Here is an 18516-nt window from a genome sequence, read left to right on the forward strand (position 1 = left end):
GGTGCAGACTCGATGGACTGAAGGGCCTCTTTCTGCACTGTAGGTTTCTATGATTCTATTTCAAAATTCTCTAATCATTACTGTGGCAGTGAGACTGCAGAGTTGCAGTTGTTCCCTTTCTAGGCTAAAAGGGTTGAGTATGATTGTAGGATCATAAACTTTATTTGAAAGGCTTGCATTTTTGTAGCACTTTATACGACCACTAATATCTCAAACGCTTTACAGCCAATGAAGTACTTTTTGAAGTGCGATCACTGTTGTATTGTAGGAAACAATATGTGCTGAGGAAAATCCCATGATCAGCAATGTGATAATGACCAGATAATCTGTTTTTGTGCTGTTGATTTGAGGGATTAATGTTACATTAGAGTAAATAATAGTGAAAGCCTTAACTTTCTGCAGTGATTTGCAATTCATGAGATATATCTGTTCCTCACCATAAGTTGCTGATGGATTTGCATGATTACTTTTCTTTGATGAACACAGTGACCCAGATTTTGTTTGATAATGATGGCTGGGATTCTCCGATCTCATTCCCCCACCACCACTGCCAGCAAGAACAGAGAATTTGGCGCTCAGCCAAAACTCCATTTACTGCAGTGGGACTGGAGAATCCCAGCCACGGGTGAGGTTGGAGAATTCTGGCCGTTGTATTCCTGTGGCTTGTAAATCTATTTCTCCCAGTTAGGAAATCAACATTCTGTTCAATTAACCATAAGACAATACAAGTGTGTGCTAGGATTGTAATTGATTTTTAAGCATATGTGTATATTGCAGTTACTTAATATTGTGAGTGTTAATAAATCTCTTCCAGAAGAGGGTAAATGATTTTGCATTCATTTTGGTTCATTGTGTTCCTGTAGCTTGACAGATTTGTTGAAGTAAATGTCATTCCTCTGCAGTCTCTAGCTGTAAAGGTGGCCTTGTGCAGTAATGCTTTTGTATATTTTGAATTTCTATGCATGGTACTTTTTTAAAGAACAGTGTCTAGCTTTGGAGATTGGAAGAATAAGAGACTGTATTTCATTTGAATCAAATTCAAATTTCATTTCAATTTCATCTGAATTTGAGAGCATGTGAATGCATGATTAAAAAAAAGTGATAGTTTGGCTAGGCAGATTTCTGTAAATTAAAAATTTAAGGAAAGTATTTTTCAGCTAGCATGCAGTTTATTTTTTGGATCACCACTTGGCAAAAAGCCTAATTGCCTGAATAGTCAGTCCAGAGTTCTCCTTCATGTAGTTGACAAGTTTGTTAAAGTAAGTTCTTTGCTGTACAATTGTGACAGTGCTAAATTACTGATCGCCTGTAGTGCTGGATTTTGTTTAAATTAGATTACTGATTTCAGTTTCTTGCTTGATAAAGGCAAGTGTCCCATATTCTCTTGTCACCAACCCACTAACATGCCCTTCCACTTTCAGAGATCTATGGACAACTTTGTTCCTCAGAACTTTGTAGTGTCATGCTACTCCCTTTTCAATTACTCCTTTCAAGGTGTAATACCTCTCACTTTTCAGGGTTAAATTCTACCTGCCACTTATCTGCCCATTTGACCATCCCATTTATATCTTCCTGTAGCCTAAGACACTCAACCTTGCTCGTAATCAATTAGCCAATTTTTGTATAATCCGCAAACATACTCATCCTTCCCCCACATAGTTTATGTGTTCATATAAGCGACAAATAACAGGGGACCCAGCATGGGTCACTGTGGTTTGCCATTGAACATTGGCTTTCAGTCGCTAAAGTAGCTTTCTGTTATCATCCTCTGTCTCCCACAACTAAGCCAATTGTGAATCCACCTTATCAAGTTAGCCTGTATCTCATGTGCATTTGCCTTCATTATAAGTCTCCCATGTGGGACCTTATCAAAAGCTTTGCTGAAATCCATATAAACTACATCGATTGCAATACCCTCATCTACACACCTGGTCATCTCCTCAAAGACTTTAGTCAAAGTTGTTAGGCGTGACCTCCCTCTGGTAAAGCCACGCTGACTATGCTTGTGAATCTTGCCTCTGCAAGTGGAGATAGATTCTCTCCTTCAGAATTTTCTCCAATAGTTTCCCCACCACTGATGTGAGACTCACTTGTCTGTAGTTCCCTGGCTTATTTCTACAACTCTTCTTAAATAGTGGAACCACATTAGCTGTTCTCCAGTCCACTGGGACCTCCCCTGTGGCCAGAGGGGAATTCAAAGTTTGGGTCAGAGCATAATTCTATTAATATATGAATGATTAAGCATTTTGTATAAGTTGTTGTGAAATATTCAACGTGAATTAAATATATTTGATCTTGTTCAAGGGTAAGAGTTAGTGAATATAACTGATTTCAGTCTGCAGCCCACTGAGATGAAGGTGAGCCTACTCATTAGCCAAGTGAGGTTGCCTCCCATTGGATTATAACGACAGGTTGCGACAAACATCATTGGTTAAATCTGACTTAGAATGTGGAATAAAAATTAGGCGGCAAAATCTATAATAGAGATATTGTGTTGGGTAACTCTATTCACTGCACATCCAATGAGTCAACACAAACAGGCATTTCAGAAATTTGAAAGCAAATCTTCTTAAGGAATGGAAAGCTAGCATGCTCACATTGGGTTATCTTATTGGCTAGATGAATTCAATGGATGATATCCATTGTTTCCTGTTTACATTACTCTTGCTAATGTTGTTAAGTTTCATTTCGAACTAGCAGTTGGCTAGCATGGTTGGCATGGATGTGTGATTGGCGAAATGTGAATGCACACACTGTATGGATCTGGTAAAATTTATGATGGTAACAACTCTTTGAAAAGGAACACTGTCATAAGCATATACACTGTATGCTGACCTGTAGTTGATATCTCTTGGGCATCCTAAAGGGTGTTATCCAACTTCATTTAATACTACTTCAAATGAGGGGAGGAGTATAACATGGCTTAACACTTTCAAATTGACCAATCATTTATGTTCCCTTCCTGTTTAAGAAACCCACAATTAAGTGATTGAGGGACAGGCAATGCCTGTCTCTTCTAGACTGGTGACTGCATGTGTCTCAGCCTCTCAGGCTCAAAGCTTACAGACTGGATAGTTAAGTAACAAATGAACGTCAACATGGGTAAATGTGAGGTATTGCACTATGAAGAGTATAAGCAAACTAACTCCACAGAAAATATGAGAGTGACTGGGGTAGAACAGCAAAGGCTTACCACTGAACAAATCATTAGAAGCAGCACTGTAAGTTAACAAAGCAATTAAAATAGTAACAAAGTCCTGTGAATGATTTCTGTGGGTATAGAATTCAAAAGTATTAAACTTGTAAAGCACACAGTTCAGGCCACATATTAGAGTACTTCATATAATATGAAAAGGACCGTAAAAGCAGTGAGGGTGAGTGAAAAGAAGGGAAAGTTTTTTCATGTTGGGGCATTTTCTTTAGAAAATAGGAGGCTTATCTGTCTTTAAACTTATGAATTGATTGGTAATGGGAGGTGTGCAGTGCATGTTGGTAAGTGACTTGACAGCACAAATCATTGCGAACGAGTATGATTTGGTGGCCATTACAGCAACGTGGTTGCAGGATGGTCACAATTGGGAGTTGAATATCCAGGGGTATCAAACTGTTCGGAGGAACACTTTGTAAGGGAAACAGAAAGTAAGGAAGGTGATGTAGCTCTGATATTTAAAGATAACATCAGGGCGGTAGTGAGAGATGATATAGGTTCTGTGGAAAAAAAACGTTGAATCCATTTGGGTGGAAATTAGGCCACCAAATAATGACATCATGGTGGGGCGAGAAATAAACAAAGAAATAACTGATGCATGTAAAAATAGTACAGCAATTATCATTGGGGATTTTAATCTACATATCAATTGGTCAAACCAGGTCGGTCAAGGCAGCCTTGAGGATGAGTTCATAGAATGTATCCGCAATAGCTTCTTTGAACAGTATGTAATGGAACCGACAAGGGAGCAAACTATCCTAGATCTGATCCTGTGTAATAAGACGGGAATAATTAATGATCTTACAGTTAGGGATCCTCTCAGAAGAAGCGATCACAGTATGGATGAATTTAAAATACAGATGGAGCGTGAGAAGGTAAAATCCAATACCAGTGTCCTCTGCTTAAACAAAGGAGACTACAAAGGGATGAGGGAGGAGTTGGCTATGGTAGACTGGAAGCAAAAACTTTATGGTGGGACAATTGAGGAACAGTGGAGGACTTTCAAAGCGATCTTTCACAGTGCTCAGTAAAAGTATATAACAGTAATGAGGAAGGACTGTAGAAAAAGAGATAATCAGCCATGGATAGCTAAGGAAATAAAGGAGAGTATCAATTTGAAAGAAAATGCATACGAAGTGGCACAGATTATTGGGAATCTAGAGGACTGGGAAATCTTTAAAGATCAGCAGAAAGCCACAAAAAATGCTATAAAGAAAAGTAAGATGGATTATGAGCGTAAACTAGTTCAGAATATTAAAAACAGGTAGCAAAAGTTTCTACTAATATATAAAATGAAAAAGAGTGCCTAAGTAAACATTGGTCCTTTAGAGGATGAGGAAGGAGGTGGCATAACTGGGAAATGAGAAAATGGCTGAGGCATCGAACAAGTATTTTGTCGGTCTTCACAATAGAAGACACAAATAACATGCCGAAAATTGATGACAGGAAGGCTGTGGCAGGTGAGAACCTAGAAACTATCATTATCACGAAAGAGGCAGTGTTGGGCAAGTTAATGGGGCTAAAGGTAGACAAGTTTCTTGGTCCTAATGGAATGCATCCCAGGGTACTAAAAGAGATGATGGGAGAAATAGCAAATGCACGAGTGGTAATTTACCAAAATTCGCTGGATTCTGGGGTTGTTCCGGCAGATTGGAAAACAGCAAATGTGGTGCCACTGTTTAAAAAAGGAGGTAGACAAAAGGCAGGTAGCTATAGCCTGGTTAGCTTAACTTCTGTAGTAGGGAAAATGCTTGAAACTATCATCAAGGAAGAAACAGCGAGACATCAGGATATAAATTGTCCCATTGGCAAGACGCAGCATGGGTTCATGAAGAGAAGATCATGTTTGACTAATCTGGTGGAATTCTTTGAGAATATTACATGTGCAGTGGACAATGGGAAACCTGTGAATGTGATGCATCTGGATTTCCAGAAGGCATTTGACAAGATGCCACACCAAAGACTGCTACGGTTAAAGTATTATGAGTAATGTATTAGCATGGATAGAGGATCGGTTAACTAACAGAAAGCAAAGAGTTGGGGGTAAATGGGTGTTTTTCTGGTTGGCGATCAGTGAGTGGTGGTGTGCCTCAAAGATCAGTGTTGGGACTGTAATTGTTTACAATTTACATAGATGATTTGGAGCTGGGGACTAAGTGTATTGTGTCAAAATTTGCAGATGACACTAAGATGGGTGGCATAGCAAAATGTGCAGAGGACGCTGAAAGTCTGAAAAGGGATATAGATAGTCGAAGTGAGTGGACAAAGGTCTGGCAGATGGATTACAGTGTTGGTAAATGTGAGGTCATCCATTTTGGTAGGAATAACAGCAAAATGGACTATTATTTAAATGGTAAAAAATTGTAGCATGCTGCTGTGCAGAGGGACCTGGGTGTCCTTGTGCAAGAATCTCCAGGAGTTGGTTTGCTGATGCAGCCGGTAATTAAGAAGGCAAATGGAATTTTGTCCTTCATTGCTAGAGGGATGGAGTTTAAAAACAGCAAGATTATGTTGTAGCTGTATCAGGTGCTGGTGAGGCCACACTTGAAGTACTGTGTACAGTTTTGGTCTCCTTACTTGAGAAGGGTTATACTGGCACTGGAGGGGGTGCAGAGGAGATTCACTAGGTTGATTCCAGAGTTGAGAGGGTTGGCTTATGAGGAGAGACTGTGTAGACTGGGGCTATACTCATTGGAATTCAGAAGAATGAGGGGAGATCTTATAGAAGCATATAAGATTATGAAGGAAGTCGATAAGATAGAAGCAGGGAAGTTGTTTCCATTGGCAGGTGAAACTAGAACCAGGGGGCATAGCCTAAATTACGGACAAGCAGGTTTAGGACAGAGTTGAGGAGGAACTTCTTAACACAAAAGTTGTGAATCTGTGGAATTCCCTGCCCAATGAAGCAGTTGAGGCTACCTCATTGAATGTTTTTAAGGCAAGGATAGATAAATTTTTGAACAGTAAAGGAATTAAGGGTGAGTGGGCGAGTAAGTGGAGCTGAATCCACAAAAAGATCAACCATGATCTTATTGAATGGCAGAGCAGGCTTGAGCGGCCAGATGGCCTACTCCTACTCCTAGTTCTTGTGTTCTTACGTTTCCAGTTTGGGGAAAGTCCCAAACGCAGGGTTTTAAATACAGGAACAGGTCATATGTACTCTGCTCGAAGGCTGATCTTTGGTTCATTGTCTATTATCGTATAGTTACTAATGAATGCAAATAGGGGATAAGGGGGAATGCCTTCACTTGGAGTGATTAGAATGTGGTTCAGGTGAGTAACTTAGATGTCAACATAAATGTTGTTGCTCATCTGATGAGAAATAAAGCAGTTTGATGATTTGGCTCCAGTCTGCTCTCTCCAGGTATTCATTTAGCTTACCTTTAGAGAAATTGAAGAAATGCATGTGAAATACTGATATCTGACTTGAGACACGAAGAATTATTATTTTACATCCCCAAGTCATACTTGGGAGCCAAGAGTCAACTCCAATAAACATAAGATATCTCAGTTCACCTACAGCTGCAACTCAACCTGAGCGAAACAATAGACCAGAATGTGAAATATGCACAGATAAACTTTAACTAAAATAAAACTTTTTTCTTTCACAGTCACAGATGAAGATACAGTAAAGCGATACTTTGCCAAGTTCGAAGAGAAATTCTTCCAGTGTTGCGAAAAGGAACTTGCCAAAATTAACACATTCTATTCAGGTAATGCTTGATAAAGAAGGACAGTCAAAGTAGAGTACTTTTTGTTCAAGATTTTACACTTGTTTGTAAAAATTAGGAACAAATATACATGTAATTAAATATTGTTGCTTTTGTAACACAAAAATCTGCTGTTTCCCTCCATATCCACCCTGATGTGAGTTACGTGGAAGGATTGTTGTGAATCTAGGGTTATGGATGTATAGACAATGAAGAAAATAAGAGAAGATCCTCCATTTGTCCTGTTTGTCCCACACAGTTGTGATAACTTGTTTATCAAATTAATATAAAATTTCCACCCCACCTGAAACAGTATGCTCTCCTTGGCGAGGCAAGCAAATGTGATAAAATTCCAGACAAATTCTGGAGGAAAATCTGGGAAATTCCTTCTGTTGGGTGTTCAAAACTAGTAAGAAGCCAGGTTAAACACCAGGTTAAAGTCCAACAGGTTTATTTGGTAGCAAACGCCACTAGTTTTCGGAGCGCTGCTCTTTTTGACGAAGGACCAGCGTTCTCAAAGCTATGGGCTTTTGCTACCAAATAAACCTGTTGGACTTCAACCTGGTGTTGTGAGACTCCTTACTGTGTTTACCCCAGTCCAACGCCGGCATCTCCACATCATGTTCAAAACTATCTCAGAGATCACCCTGCCCCTGATAATTCCTTGCAGTTACTTACCTTTTGAATAAGGTAATCTCCACCTGTGTGGGATGCATGTTAGGAGAAAAATTCTGCATGTCAGCACCCTCCCCTCAAACTGACAGCAGTCCCACAGGGAAAAAGGCCACCTAATCTGCACCTAGTCTTGCACAACTTAAAAATGTGACCTCTTGGTTTTCCCTAACCTATTTAATTGGAACAAGCTGTCTACTCATATAATCATCATAGCCTTCCTTAAATGCAGTGCCCAAAGTTTTGCAAAAGTTTGCCATAAATTTCCTGCTTTTGTATTATGTACCCCTCTTTATTTAATGCAGGATTCCATTTTCTTTTTAAGCATTTTCACAACCTGTTCTGTTACCTTCAGAGATTTGTTCATATACACCTCCAAATCTCTCTGATATCTATGTTCCTGCATCCCCCAATTTTTTCAGCCTACCTTGATTCAAACTGTGTTAAAACTGGGAATTAAACATGATTTCACACTTTTTCAAAGTTTAAATTTTACTCATCGTGTGTGAAGATGAAAATGGATGCTTTATTCTCACTGTGACCTAATACTTTGTTCTCTAGCAGGTTATGATTGTTTCTTCATACATATGCAAAGAGAGTTGGCTCAGCAATTAGCTGATCCAAACTTTGGCGTTTACAGAAAACTGCGCGTCTTTATACCATCCTTTCACACCTACACAAACAATGTTTAAACTTTGATCTGACAATACATATAGTGTCTTTTAAGTCTTACAAATGACAAATGCTGCTAGAATGTGCTCGATGCTGACTTTTGCAGCAAAGAAATCTGTAATCCTTTCCTGTTCTTGTTCGTTCTTAAACCTCACAATGTATATTAAAACCTCAACCTTTATTATCTATTTCCCCCGAACATGATCATAACGTACTAAAAAAGACATTGCAGCAAATATATCTATTTTAGCATTTATTATAGAATGGTTACATCAGAGAAGGAGGCCATTCAACCTGTTGTGTCCATGCTACCTGTCTGTAAGAGAAACCCAGTCACTCCCATGACCATGCCTTTTGTCTGTTGCCCCACGATTTCTTTTTTCTCAGGTACTTCTCCAATTCATGGTTTGAAAGCCATGATTGAATCTTCCTCGACCACAGTGAGTGCATAGCCATTCATTGAATAAATAAATTGCTCCTCATGTCATCATTGGTTCTTTTGCAAATCACTTGAATTCTTCTGGTTCTTAATGTCGCCAACAATGAGAACAGCTTCTCCAAATCTATTCTTGTTTAGAACCTTTGGTTTTGAAAATCTCTATCAAATCTCCTCTGAACCTTCTCTTTCTAAGTAGGGCAATCACATTTTCTGCAACTTATCCGCATAATGGATGCTACTTATTCCTGAAACCATTCTTGTAAATTTTTATTGCACCCTGTCTAAATCCTTCATATCCATTCTTAAATGCAGTGCCCAGAATTTTATAAATGTTTGCTGCTTTTGTACTATATACCCCTCTTCATTTAATGCAGGATTCCATTTTCTTCTTAACCATTTTCTCAAACTGCTCTGCCACCTTCAGAGATTTGTTCACATACACCCTCAGATTTCACAGGTATCTCTGTTCCTGCATCCCCAATAGAATTGCACTGTGAATCTTCCCTCATTCTTCATACCAAAATGTACCTCATCACACAAATTTCCATTTCACAATTGTTCCAATATTTGTGTCATCTGCAAATTTTGAAATTTGGGCCCTACGCACCCAAATCTAAGTCATTGCTATATATGAAGACAATACAACTATGCACTTTCCTCCGGTCTGAAACCACAGCCGTTCATCACTATTGTTTCCTGTCTCTCTCTAACTTCGTATCTGTGGTGCTGCTGTACCTTTTATCCCCTGTACTTCAACTTTGTTTTATTTGCAAATACACTATACTAGATCAATGCATCAGAGATATAATTGTCATTTTCTTGATAGGATATTGGTACAGCGCAGAAGCACTTTAAGGAGGTTGAAGTAATAAGTAGAAATAGAAGAGTTAGATTTCACCTGTTGGTGTACTGATCACAGGCCAGAAAATTTAAATAAGTAAAATCAAAAATACTGTTGATTCTAAAAATCTAAAGTAAAAACAGAAAGTGCTGGAAATGTTCACACGTCTGACAGCATCTGTAGAGAGAGAGACAGAGTTAATGGGCACAATCTTACCAGCTCGCCGCACTAGTCAATCAGTGTGGCAAGCCAGAAAGATAGCGGGGAGAATCGGTTTCATATTCTCCCAGTCCTATTTTGCCAGCGAGAACAGTTTCATGCTCAGCCAGGGTGCAAAGCCTATTAACATAAAACATACTTGCTCCGAGTACAGCCTTTTCTGGCCTCCCAGAATCTTTCTCTAATAATGGGGACTAGGTGCCATGGCCGTGTGGGGAGGATCGGAGGCTATTGAAGTTGCAGGGTGGTCTGGGGCTGTGCCCATCAGGTAGTGCCCACCTGGCACCCTACCCAGGTATGATTGGGCACTATAAATGTGCCAGAAACAATACCAAGGGTGTGGGATCTGTGGGGGTGGGATTAAGATGGTTGGGGTTATGCATGATAATGTGGGGGAGGAACGGGGTGGGGGGGGGGGGGCAGTGGCTGATGCAGGGGATAGCTCCGCAAGGTGGGTGGTCGGGAGGAGGCTGCTCTGCATGGTGGGTGGTCAGTGGGAGGGAGGCTCTGCAGGGACTGGGGGAGGGGATGTCTGAGACTCATTGGGAGGGTCCTGATACCGGTGATCCATGTTGGTGTGGAGTCAGGCAATGCTGTCAATGAGGGGGGCGGGGGAAGGAGAGAAAGTTTCGCAATTCAGTAGGAGATCAGGGTGCATAACACATTGGTGCCCGAGCACTTTGCAGCTGACCTCCCCAGCTCATTTTGCCCCTACTGGTGCAAAGCTCCCAGCTGTCAGAAAAGCTGATGAGTGTGGGAAGATTTCATTGCCAAGCTCGCCTAAAAGACCAGTGTGGAATACTCTCATTTTCAATTTTAAAGAATTTTTTTGGTAATCTTCCCCCCAATGTTTCGAGTCAAATCTAGCTGTTCTTCAGAAAATCCAATGTTTCATTCTCAGCTTTTGCTGAATAAACTGATCCCAACATCTAATCCCTGGCAACAATGTTTGTTTCAGTCTCAGCATCTTTGGACTCGGGAGAGGAAATCTTACTTGTAGTTCCATTATCCACTTATGCATTTGGGCATCCAGTGAGGCTCAACAATGATACAACTTACAGGCAAATTAGCCTGCCAGCAGCCATTTTCTTATTCTGACGCTTAAGAAATGGTTACTTGTTCACAATACCAGACAGGAAGCTGCATCTGTGGAATTGAAAAACATAAAAAGAAACCAGTTTTTCAGAAAGGAGGGGGGAAGACTATTAAAAAGATGCCAGGGTTAGGAAAGGAGGGTAAAAATATGGCAAACAGAATTGTGAATGATGTGTCAGAAGATCTGTATAACTTTGTATAATCGGAAAGATTTAATGGTTCAGTTAGAAGAAATGTTTGTCTTCTGGATTCTATAGAGAGAGAAAAACGCGTGCAATTCTCTTGGGTTTTATTTTCTGTGAAGCAACCAGAGAAGGACTATAGTTAGATCTTGTCTTTTCAAAATCATTTCTTTTGCTGTTTCTTAAAGGAGTCTGTGATTTGGATTCACTATCATTCTTAATTTGAGAGGCGGTGGCTGGCTGTGAGAGGGGGTCCTCCAAACAGTGTAATATGGTAGTTGAGAATCAGAGCTGTAATTCTCGCAATATTAGTGCCACATGCAGATCAATTTTACTACAAGTTCTGTCTAACTTCAATGCTGGATTCATTACAACATACTCTCCCTTTTTACTCTTCTTTTCCAACCCTCACAACTTCCAAAAAATAGACCAAGCAAGAAATCAGGCATGCACAGCTATGTCTCTCTCTCCAGTGTGACTGGTTTGGTGCTTTCAGGGACTGTTTGCCTGGCTCAAGCAATGGTTTGCCTAAGTCAGTTGCATTGCCAACACCAAAATCTTCGCAGCGAACTCCTATTGCCTGATTTTAATTATCAGTCATTACATATAATTTTCAGTGGTAAGTTAAAGCAGCCGTGAAATTGACCCTTTAAAGATGAAAAATAACATTGTATGATTGCTGGAAGCCATCCATTGGAATGCTTGAGCTGCTGAGAGGCAGTTTAAAGTTTAAAATGCACATTAAGAAGTCCTTACCAGAAACCAAACAGAAAAAAACAAATTCAGTTGGCGTATTTTTCTGATTCCAGAGAGAGAAGCCTGTTATCTACTTAGATTTATAAAAGGTTTTCAGTAAGATACAGTACGTTACAAATTCCCTCCAAGGTTAAAATCTCTGTTGTTACAGGTAATATATTGAGCTGGTTGAAATCTGACTGATAGGGCATGGACATAGCATAGTTGTAGATGGATTTAGATCTGTTTGAAGATTGATCATCAATGGAGTCCCACTGGGAACAGGATTGGGCTGTTTCTGTTTAATTTAAAGTTTAAAATTTATTTATTAGTGATCTGGTATTAGTGCACAATCAAGACTGTAGACAGTACAGGTGAAGATGGATCTTAATGAGTTGTGAAATTAGGATCATGCTTGGTAAATTATGTTTAATTTGGATAAGTGCAGTGTTATGTATATGGGCGGTACAGATGCTCAATATCGGTAAACCCTTCTGGAAAAGCATTAGAAAAATATTGATAAAGAAATGGAGAAAGGTTTAGTGCAGGCTTATTCAGAGTATGGCCTGGGAGCTGGATGCTTACAGTTTTCAAAATTTCTGTGAATCAGTTAATTTTAATGTAAGATTCTGCTTCTCCAATCACAGGCTGCTTCTGTTCCACGTTTGCTGCTGGTAGGCTCGTTAGTCAAACTATCAGTGGCAAATGAGAGAGAAAAGCAGTCTCTGATTGGCAGAGCAGTGAACAGTATGCTGAAGTTGGTGGACGAGAGCAGTGAAGACCAGATCCCAGGGAATTGAGCAACAGATGGTGGCCAAGCCCAGAGGGTGGTGGGGGAATGGAATGCCCTGCCTGCTGCAGTTGTAGATGCGCCTAGTTTGGAGGTGTTTAAGAGGTCCGTGGATAGGGTTATGGATGGAAAGGGATTGGTTTAGGTTAGAGGGTCATTGCTTTTCTCTTAATTGGTCAGCGCAACATCGTGGGCCGAAGGGCCTGTTCTGCGCTGTTATGTTCTATGTTTTAAGCCCAAAGAGCTGAGTAATAGCGGGCAGAGCGCGAGGAAACAAGCAATGGCAACGGTTGGATTGTGAGTGGGGGAAAAATATCCAAATGTGGTTCTGGAGTGAAAGAGTTGGACAGGCCTGATCTAAGTGCATAAATCTCTAAAGGTTTATGAGCAATGCCATGGAGTGATAGCTAGAGAAAATAGTCTGTCAGGGTATGTTGAATATAAAAATGTCTTGCCCTTGTGGAAGAAATTGATCAATGCTGCATCCATTTTGATCTCCTGGCATGGTGGTTGAAAGGGTGCACGGGAGGTCTTCTAGAACTGTTCCCAGTATAAAGCATCTTACTTATCAAGATAGATTAAAAGATTTGGGATTCTGCACTTTTAAGAAGGATGAATTTTGGCGTGATCTGTTTGAGATTTATAGAATAATGAAGGGAATACATTTTGTTGACAGTTTGTTCCAACTAGATAGAGCAGGGCACATGATCTTAAGTTGTATAAGACCAGAACTTGGTTAGATGTTGAGAGTCTCTTTCCACAGGGAATAATGGGCCCCTAGAACAATCTAAAACCATCTAATGCAATGCAGTTGACTTACTGAATTCCTTCAAGTGAATGTTGGACCTGATTTTGTTTGGGGCAGATAGGGTGGCACTGTGGCATAGTGGTTAGCACTGCTGCCTCACACGCCAGGGACCAATTCCCGGCTTTGGTCACTGTCTGTGTGGAGTCTGCACATTCTCCCCATGTCTGCATGGTTTTCCTTTAGGTGCTCCAGTTTCCTCCCACAGTCAAAAGATGTGCTGGTTAGGTGGATTGGCTACGCTAGATTCTCCCTCTGAGTACCCAAACAGATACCAGAGTATGGCGGCTAGGGGATTTTCACAGTAACTTCATTGCAGTGTTAATCTATGCCTATTTTTGACAATAATAAATCAACTTTCACTTTTAACTTTAGGGTAGGTGTGTCAGGTAATTCAAGGCCAGAAAAATTACCTGGACTATTTTAATTGGAAGGGGATTTTCCAGATTTTACCCACAGTTGAAAATTGCATTCAGCAGAGAGTAGATAAACTACTTTTTTTTATACATATGGTCATCCTGAACAATCTACATGGTGGTTCATGAGACTAATTTGGGCAAGCTGGGTAAATGGGCAAATGCAGCATAATGTGGATAAATGCAAAGTTATCCACTTCAGTAGCAAAAACAGGAAGGTAGATTATTATTTGAATGTCTATAAATTAAAAGGGGGAAATGTACAATGAGACCTGGGTGTCCTGGTACACCAGTTGCTGAAGATAAGCATATGTTGTCCTTCATAGTGAGAGGATTCAAATACAGGAGCAGGGATGTCTTGCACCAATTATACAGAGCTTTGGTGAGGCCACACCTGGGATATTGTGTGCAGTTTTAATCTCCTTATCTGAGGAAGGATGCTCTTGCTATAGAGGGAGCACAGCAAAGATTTACCAGATTGATTCCTGGGATGGCGGAACTGACGTATGAGGAGGGATTGATTGGTTAGGTTTATATTCACTGGAGTTCAGAAGAATGAGGAGGGATCATCAAGAAACCTATAAAATTCTAACAGGACTAGACAGGCTAGATGGTGGAGGAGGTGTCCAGAACTGGGGTCATAGTGTAAGGTTACGGGGTAAACCTTTTCTTCACCCAGTGTGGTGGGCCTGTGGAATTCTCTACCACAAAAAGCAGTTGAAACCAAAGCATTAGAATTGTATGAAAGGGTTCAAAGGGTAAGGAGGAAAGGCAGGATCAGGCTATTGAGTTGGCTGATCAGCCATGATCCTAAAGGAATGGTGGAGCAAGCTCGAAGGGCTGAATTGCCTACTTCTACTCCAAGTTTCTGTGAAATTTACATATAAATGCTATATGTTGATGGTGCATGAAAATGTTGTTTCTAAAGTTCTGCCTGTTTGAGTTATAAAAATGAACAGGGGGATCACATAAACCCTGGTCTTCTGCAGTTTGGCCTCCAGTATGGTAACATAGCAGTGTCTTTCAGGGGATTGGTAGTCAGGTGCTTGCCTACAGCAAGAACGCAGCTCTTGCACACCTTTTCCAACTGCTCTGTATTCGTATATAATTTAGTATATTTTGGGTGTTTATTAAGAAATCACCACAAAATTCAGACCACGTATTTGCAGTACATAGGTCATTTGTGTAAATTAATGGTACAACTGTAGAACTCCGTACAGCTGACTTCTCCAAGATCTGAGTCTGCACTGGAACCATAAGCAATTAATGTTCAGCAGAGTGTTGATGGGCATGCTTCAAAATGTCTGTTTTTAATTTAATTTTAAATAAAGCAAACCAATGCAACCAGATGGCTTTATCTGTATGACATTGCTAACCGCCAGGAGGTGTAATGAAGAAAATTCTGCAGCTGTTTACACTAATCTCACCAATGGTCACCAGTGTACTGTAAGTAATAATTACACTTCTACTCCAGGACCGCCTCTGGGACTGATGATGCATTTTAACAAACATTACATCAGTTGTTTTCTGGAAACACAAGAGATACTTTGGTTATCATTTATTCACGGCTACTGAGAGAAATGCAATTGATTTTTATACCTTCATGTTAGGTGGTGTGGTGGGGGAGAAGGTCGGTGGAGAGATAAATATGCTAACCTTTCAATAGCTTGAAAGCTTTTCATGATTTTGAGAGTTGCAAAATATGGCCAAGTCTCACTGCTAGATTCAAATGCATCTGCCTGATTTTTTCAAGTCACTCTAATAAAGGTGGACAGCACTATGTGCAATGTACTTTTCAGTATTAGTTGAGTATCAAGTTAGGAAATAACACAGTGTCACTGTGTTATCGAATCATGTATATGCAACACAGAAGGAAGCTGTTCAGCCCATCATGTCTTTGGCTGCTCTTTGAAAGGGCTATCCAATAAGTTCCATTCCTTAATTCTTTTTTCCTCATAAATAACATGCTTGTACACAGGCTGAAATGATTGTTTGTGTTATTTACACATTAGGTAGAAACAGTGCCATATAGCAAATTAAATACTTATCACGTTTTATAAAGGCAACAATGCTTAGCATACGCTTTTAAAAATGTATTAGATAAAATCAAACTTCAAGAATTGATTTAATATGGATTGTATTTTTAGTCAACTCATGAACTTGAGGACTTTCAACTATGAAACAATTTCACTGTTCTTGTGTAAAAGCTAAATACTGCAGATACTAGAATCTGAAATAAGAACCAATACTCAACAGGTCTGGTAGCGCCTGTGGAAAGAAGAAAAAAAATTAATATTTCAGATCGAATATGACTCTTGAGAACTGAAGGAAAATCGAAATATGATAAGTTTTATGCCATTGGAAGGGTGAAAGTGTAAGCCAAAGGAATGGTCTGGGGTAGGGTAAAGGGCAGTTAACACTCAATGACAAATGTCATGGAATAAAAGGGAAAATGAGTTATAATGTTTGTAGTAAAGAGACAGTGCATTTGTCCAGATGCAGTGATTATGAATGGCAGAATAAAGAACACACTTGTATATAGTCCCTGTACCAAGTTAAAATCTCTCAAGTTATTTCTATCATTCACATCTAATCAAAGGCTTCGTGGTTTTTTTGGAACTATAAGAAGCAGATTAATTTACATTGGCTAAGTTCCAAACGCTTACTATGGCTGGAACGCTGCGAAATTAAATATACATTTTACTTTAGTAAACCTTGTTTGGTTCCTGTAGAAGATCCATCTTTCATTCTCCATTTGGAAACTTGAGAGGGAGGAGAATTTTTTCACTATTTGCTACACTGGATAGTTGAAAGTGATTTGTCTGTACTGCCAGTAAGATTATGGTGCAGTCAGTGGCGTCTTTAGCAGAGGACGTAGTCTGATAAATCACAAGGAAGAAAACATTTAAATGTGCCACATTTAGCACGCTGCTTGTTTGAAAGGAGGACTAGTTTTATGAAATATATTACTCTTTTTATAAGCAAAATACTGGGGATGCTGGAAATCTGAAATAAAATGCAGGAAATATGTAACAGGACTAACAGCATTTGTGAAGAGAGAAGCAGAAATAACCAGAATTCGAAAGGTATCACCAACTCTCAACACATGGATTGCACAGCCTATGGCAAAACCAGAATATCTTTGCTTTATTCATTAAGGCCATCATCTGGGAAGCGACAATTTAAAATATGGTCTCCTTAGTGAATTTGGCATCTTTATTGTTTTGCATTTCAATTAGTGCTAACCTGTGCATTAGCTAATGAAGGTGTTTGGAGTACTATGATTAAGAGAGCCAGTCATAAAGAATTAGAATTTCACAGGCGCCAGTCTGCTTTAGGTAACAATTAAAATTGTACAGTGCCTCCCTAAGGTTCTTTGTGCTGAGAAACTATTTGGCACAGAGTTACACAAAGTTTAGATGCTCTTATGGGAAAGGTTTAGGATGTTCAAATAAGCCATGTTCTCTTTCGAGGGTTTTGCTGTGCTCCTTGTAAATGAATTTCTCATCTGCTGTGACCCAAACCTCTTATTCTTGGAAATATTGCATCTAAAAGTTCAGGAATTCCAGGTGGCTGCCATCCTCTGCACACTTGCTTTACACCAAGTTTTTCAGAAGACAGAAACATTAAAACGCTACCACAATTTGTGAGACTCAGAATTGAGTTATCCTGATTATTCACATGATACTAACAAATAATTCACAGACAGAACATGACAGTTCTTATTCACTGATAGCACTAAATGGCCAAGCCTCTTGATATTACACTCTTCTGTCTATTGTAGACAAGTCACTTTCTAACTTTAGCACAATGAATCAAATGCCCATTCTCATATCCAGTGTGCACTTTGTCCCATTGCTAGGGTTTAAGATTTTCCTGAAGTTTCTATCAAATTCAGTGCAGTCAGACAGTGTAGATTTGTTTTAAATTATCTTCATCGCTTAACTTATTTGCAATCTTTCAAATTGATTTTCAGAATGTTTGTACATCCAAAATAAGACTTTTCTGCCTCAATTTGAATATTGAATCAACTTGAACATCAAGCACTAAGGACATTCCTGATAGCCAGAATAAGTGATAACAATCAACCATCATAAAATTGACTCTCATTTGCTTTAAATTTATACAGCATGTAGATGCTATTCCTACATGTATCTATCATTATACAGTGACAAGTGCTGTGGAATCTGTCACATCCCTAACTTGGACTAGAAATTTCTCATCATATACCCAAAGAGAATATGAAAACAAAGCAATATTTGAAGTGCAGTCACAGCTGGAAAGTGTAGCAGCCAATTGGTGCTGATAAAATTGGTGGTGGTGAACAATGAGGTGAATGACAGATTAATCTGGTTTGATGGTAGTTGAGGGATGAAAGTTGGCCAGAAGGTTAAAAGAAGCCCATGCTCATCATTTGAATTCACTTTGATGGGGCCTTGGTTAAAAATCTCATCACAAAGACATCATCTTTAAACATGCCTCTATTGCTGCATTAAAACAGGAAATGATCAGTGTCGGCCAAGTATTTCTTATATCAACATACACTTCTAATAAGGTTACTGGATGGATGTCTTGAGGGAATTTGCTGGCTAACCTTTCTGTCTCTTTCTTTGGCCAGGTAACTGAAAGATAATGGAATCAGATTCAGTAATAATTATTAAAAGGATATTGGATAAATATTTCAAGGGGGGAAATTTTTCAGAGCTTTGGACCAAGAACAGAGGAGTGGGAC

General features: G+C 39.5%; 1 protein-coding gene across 1 annotated transcript in view; it reads left to right on the top strand.

Annotated features, from left to right (window-relative positions):
- Window positions 1-18516, top strand: part of LOC145347967 (solute carrier family 53 member 1-like) — a 328249-nt gene that overhangs the window by 153094 nt on the left and 156639 nt on the right. The window contains exon 3 of the mRNA XM_080195993.1: window positions 6820-6921. Coding sequence (XP_080052119.1) covers window positions 6820-6921 — 102 coding nt within the window. The remainder of the gene's footprint in view (window positions 1-6819; window positions 6922-18516) is intronic.

The sequence above is a fragment of the Carcharhinus amblyrhynchos genome, chromosome 9 (genome assembly GCF_965287045.1).
Source record: "Carcharhinus amblyrhynchos chromosome 9, sCarAmb.v2.hapA, whole genome shotgun sequence".
In the NCBI taxonomy this organism is placed as follows: domain Eukaryota; kingdom Metazoa; phylum Chordata; class Chondrichthyes; order Carcharhiniformes; family Carcharhinidae; genus Carcharhinus; species Carcharhinus amblyrhynchos.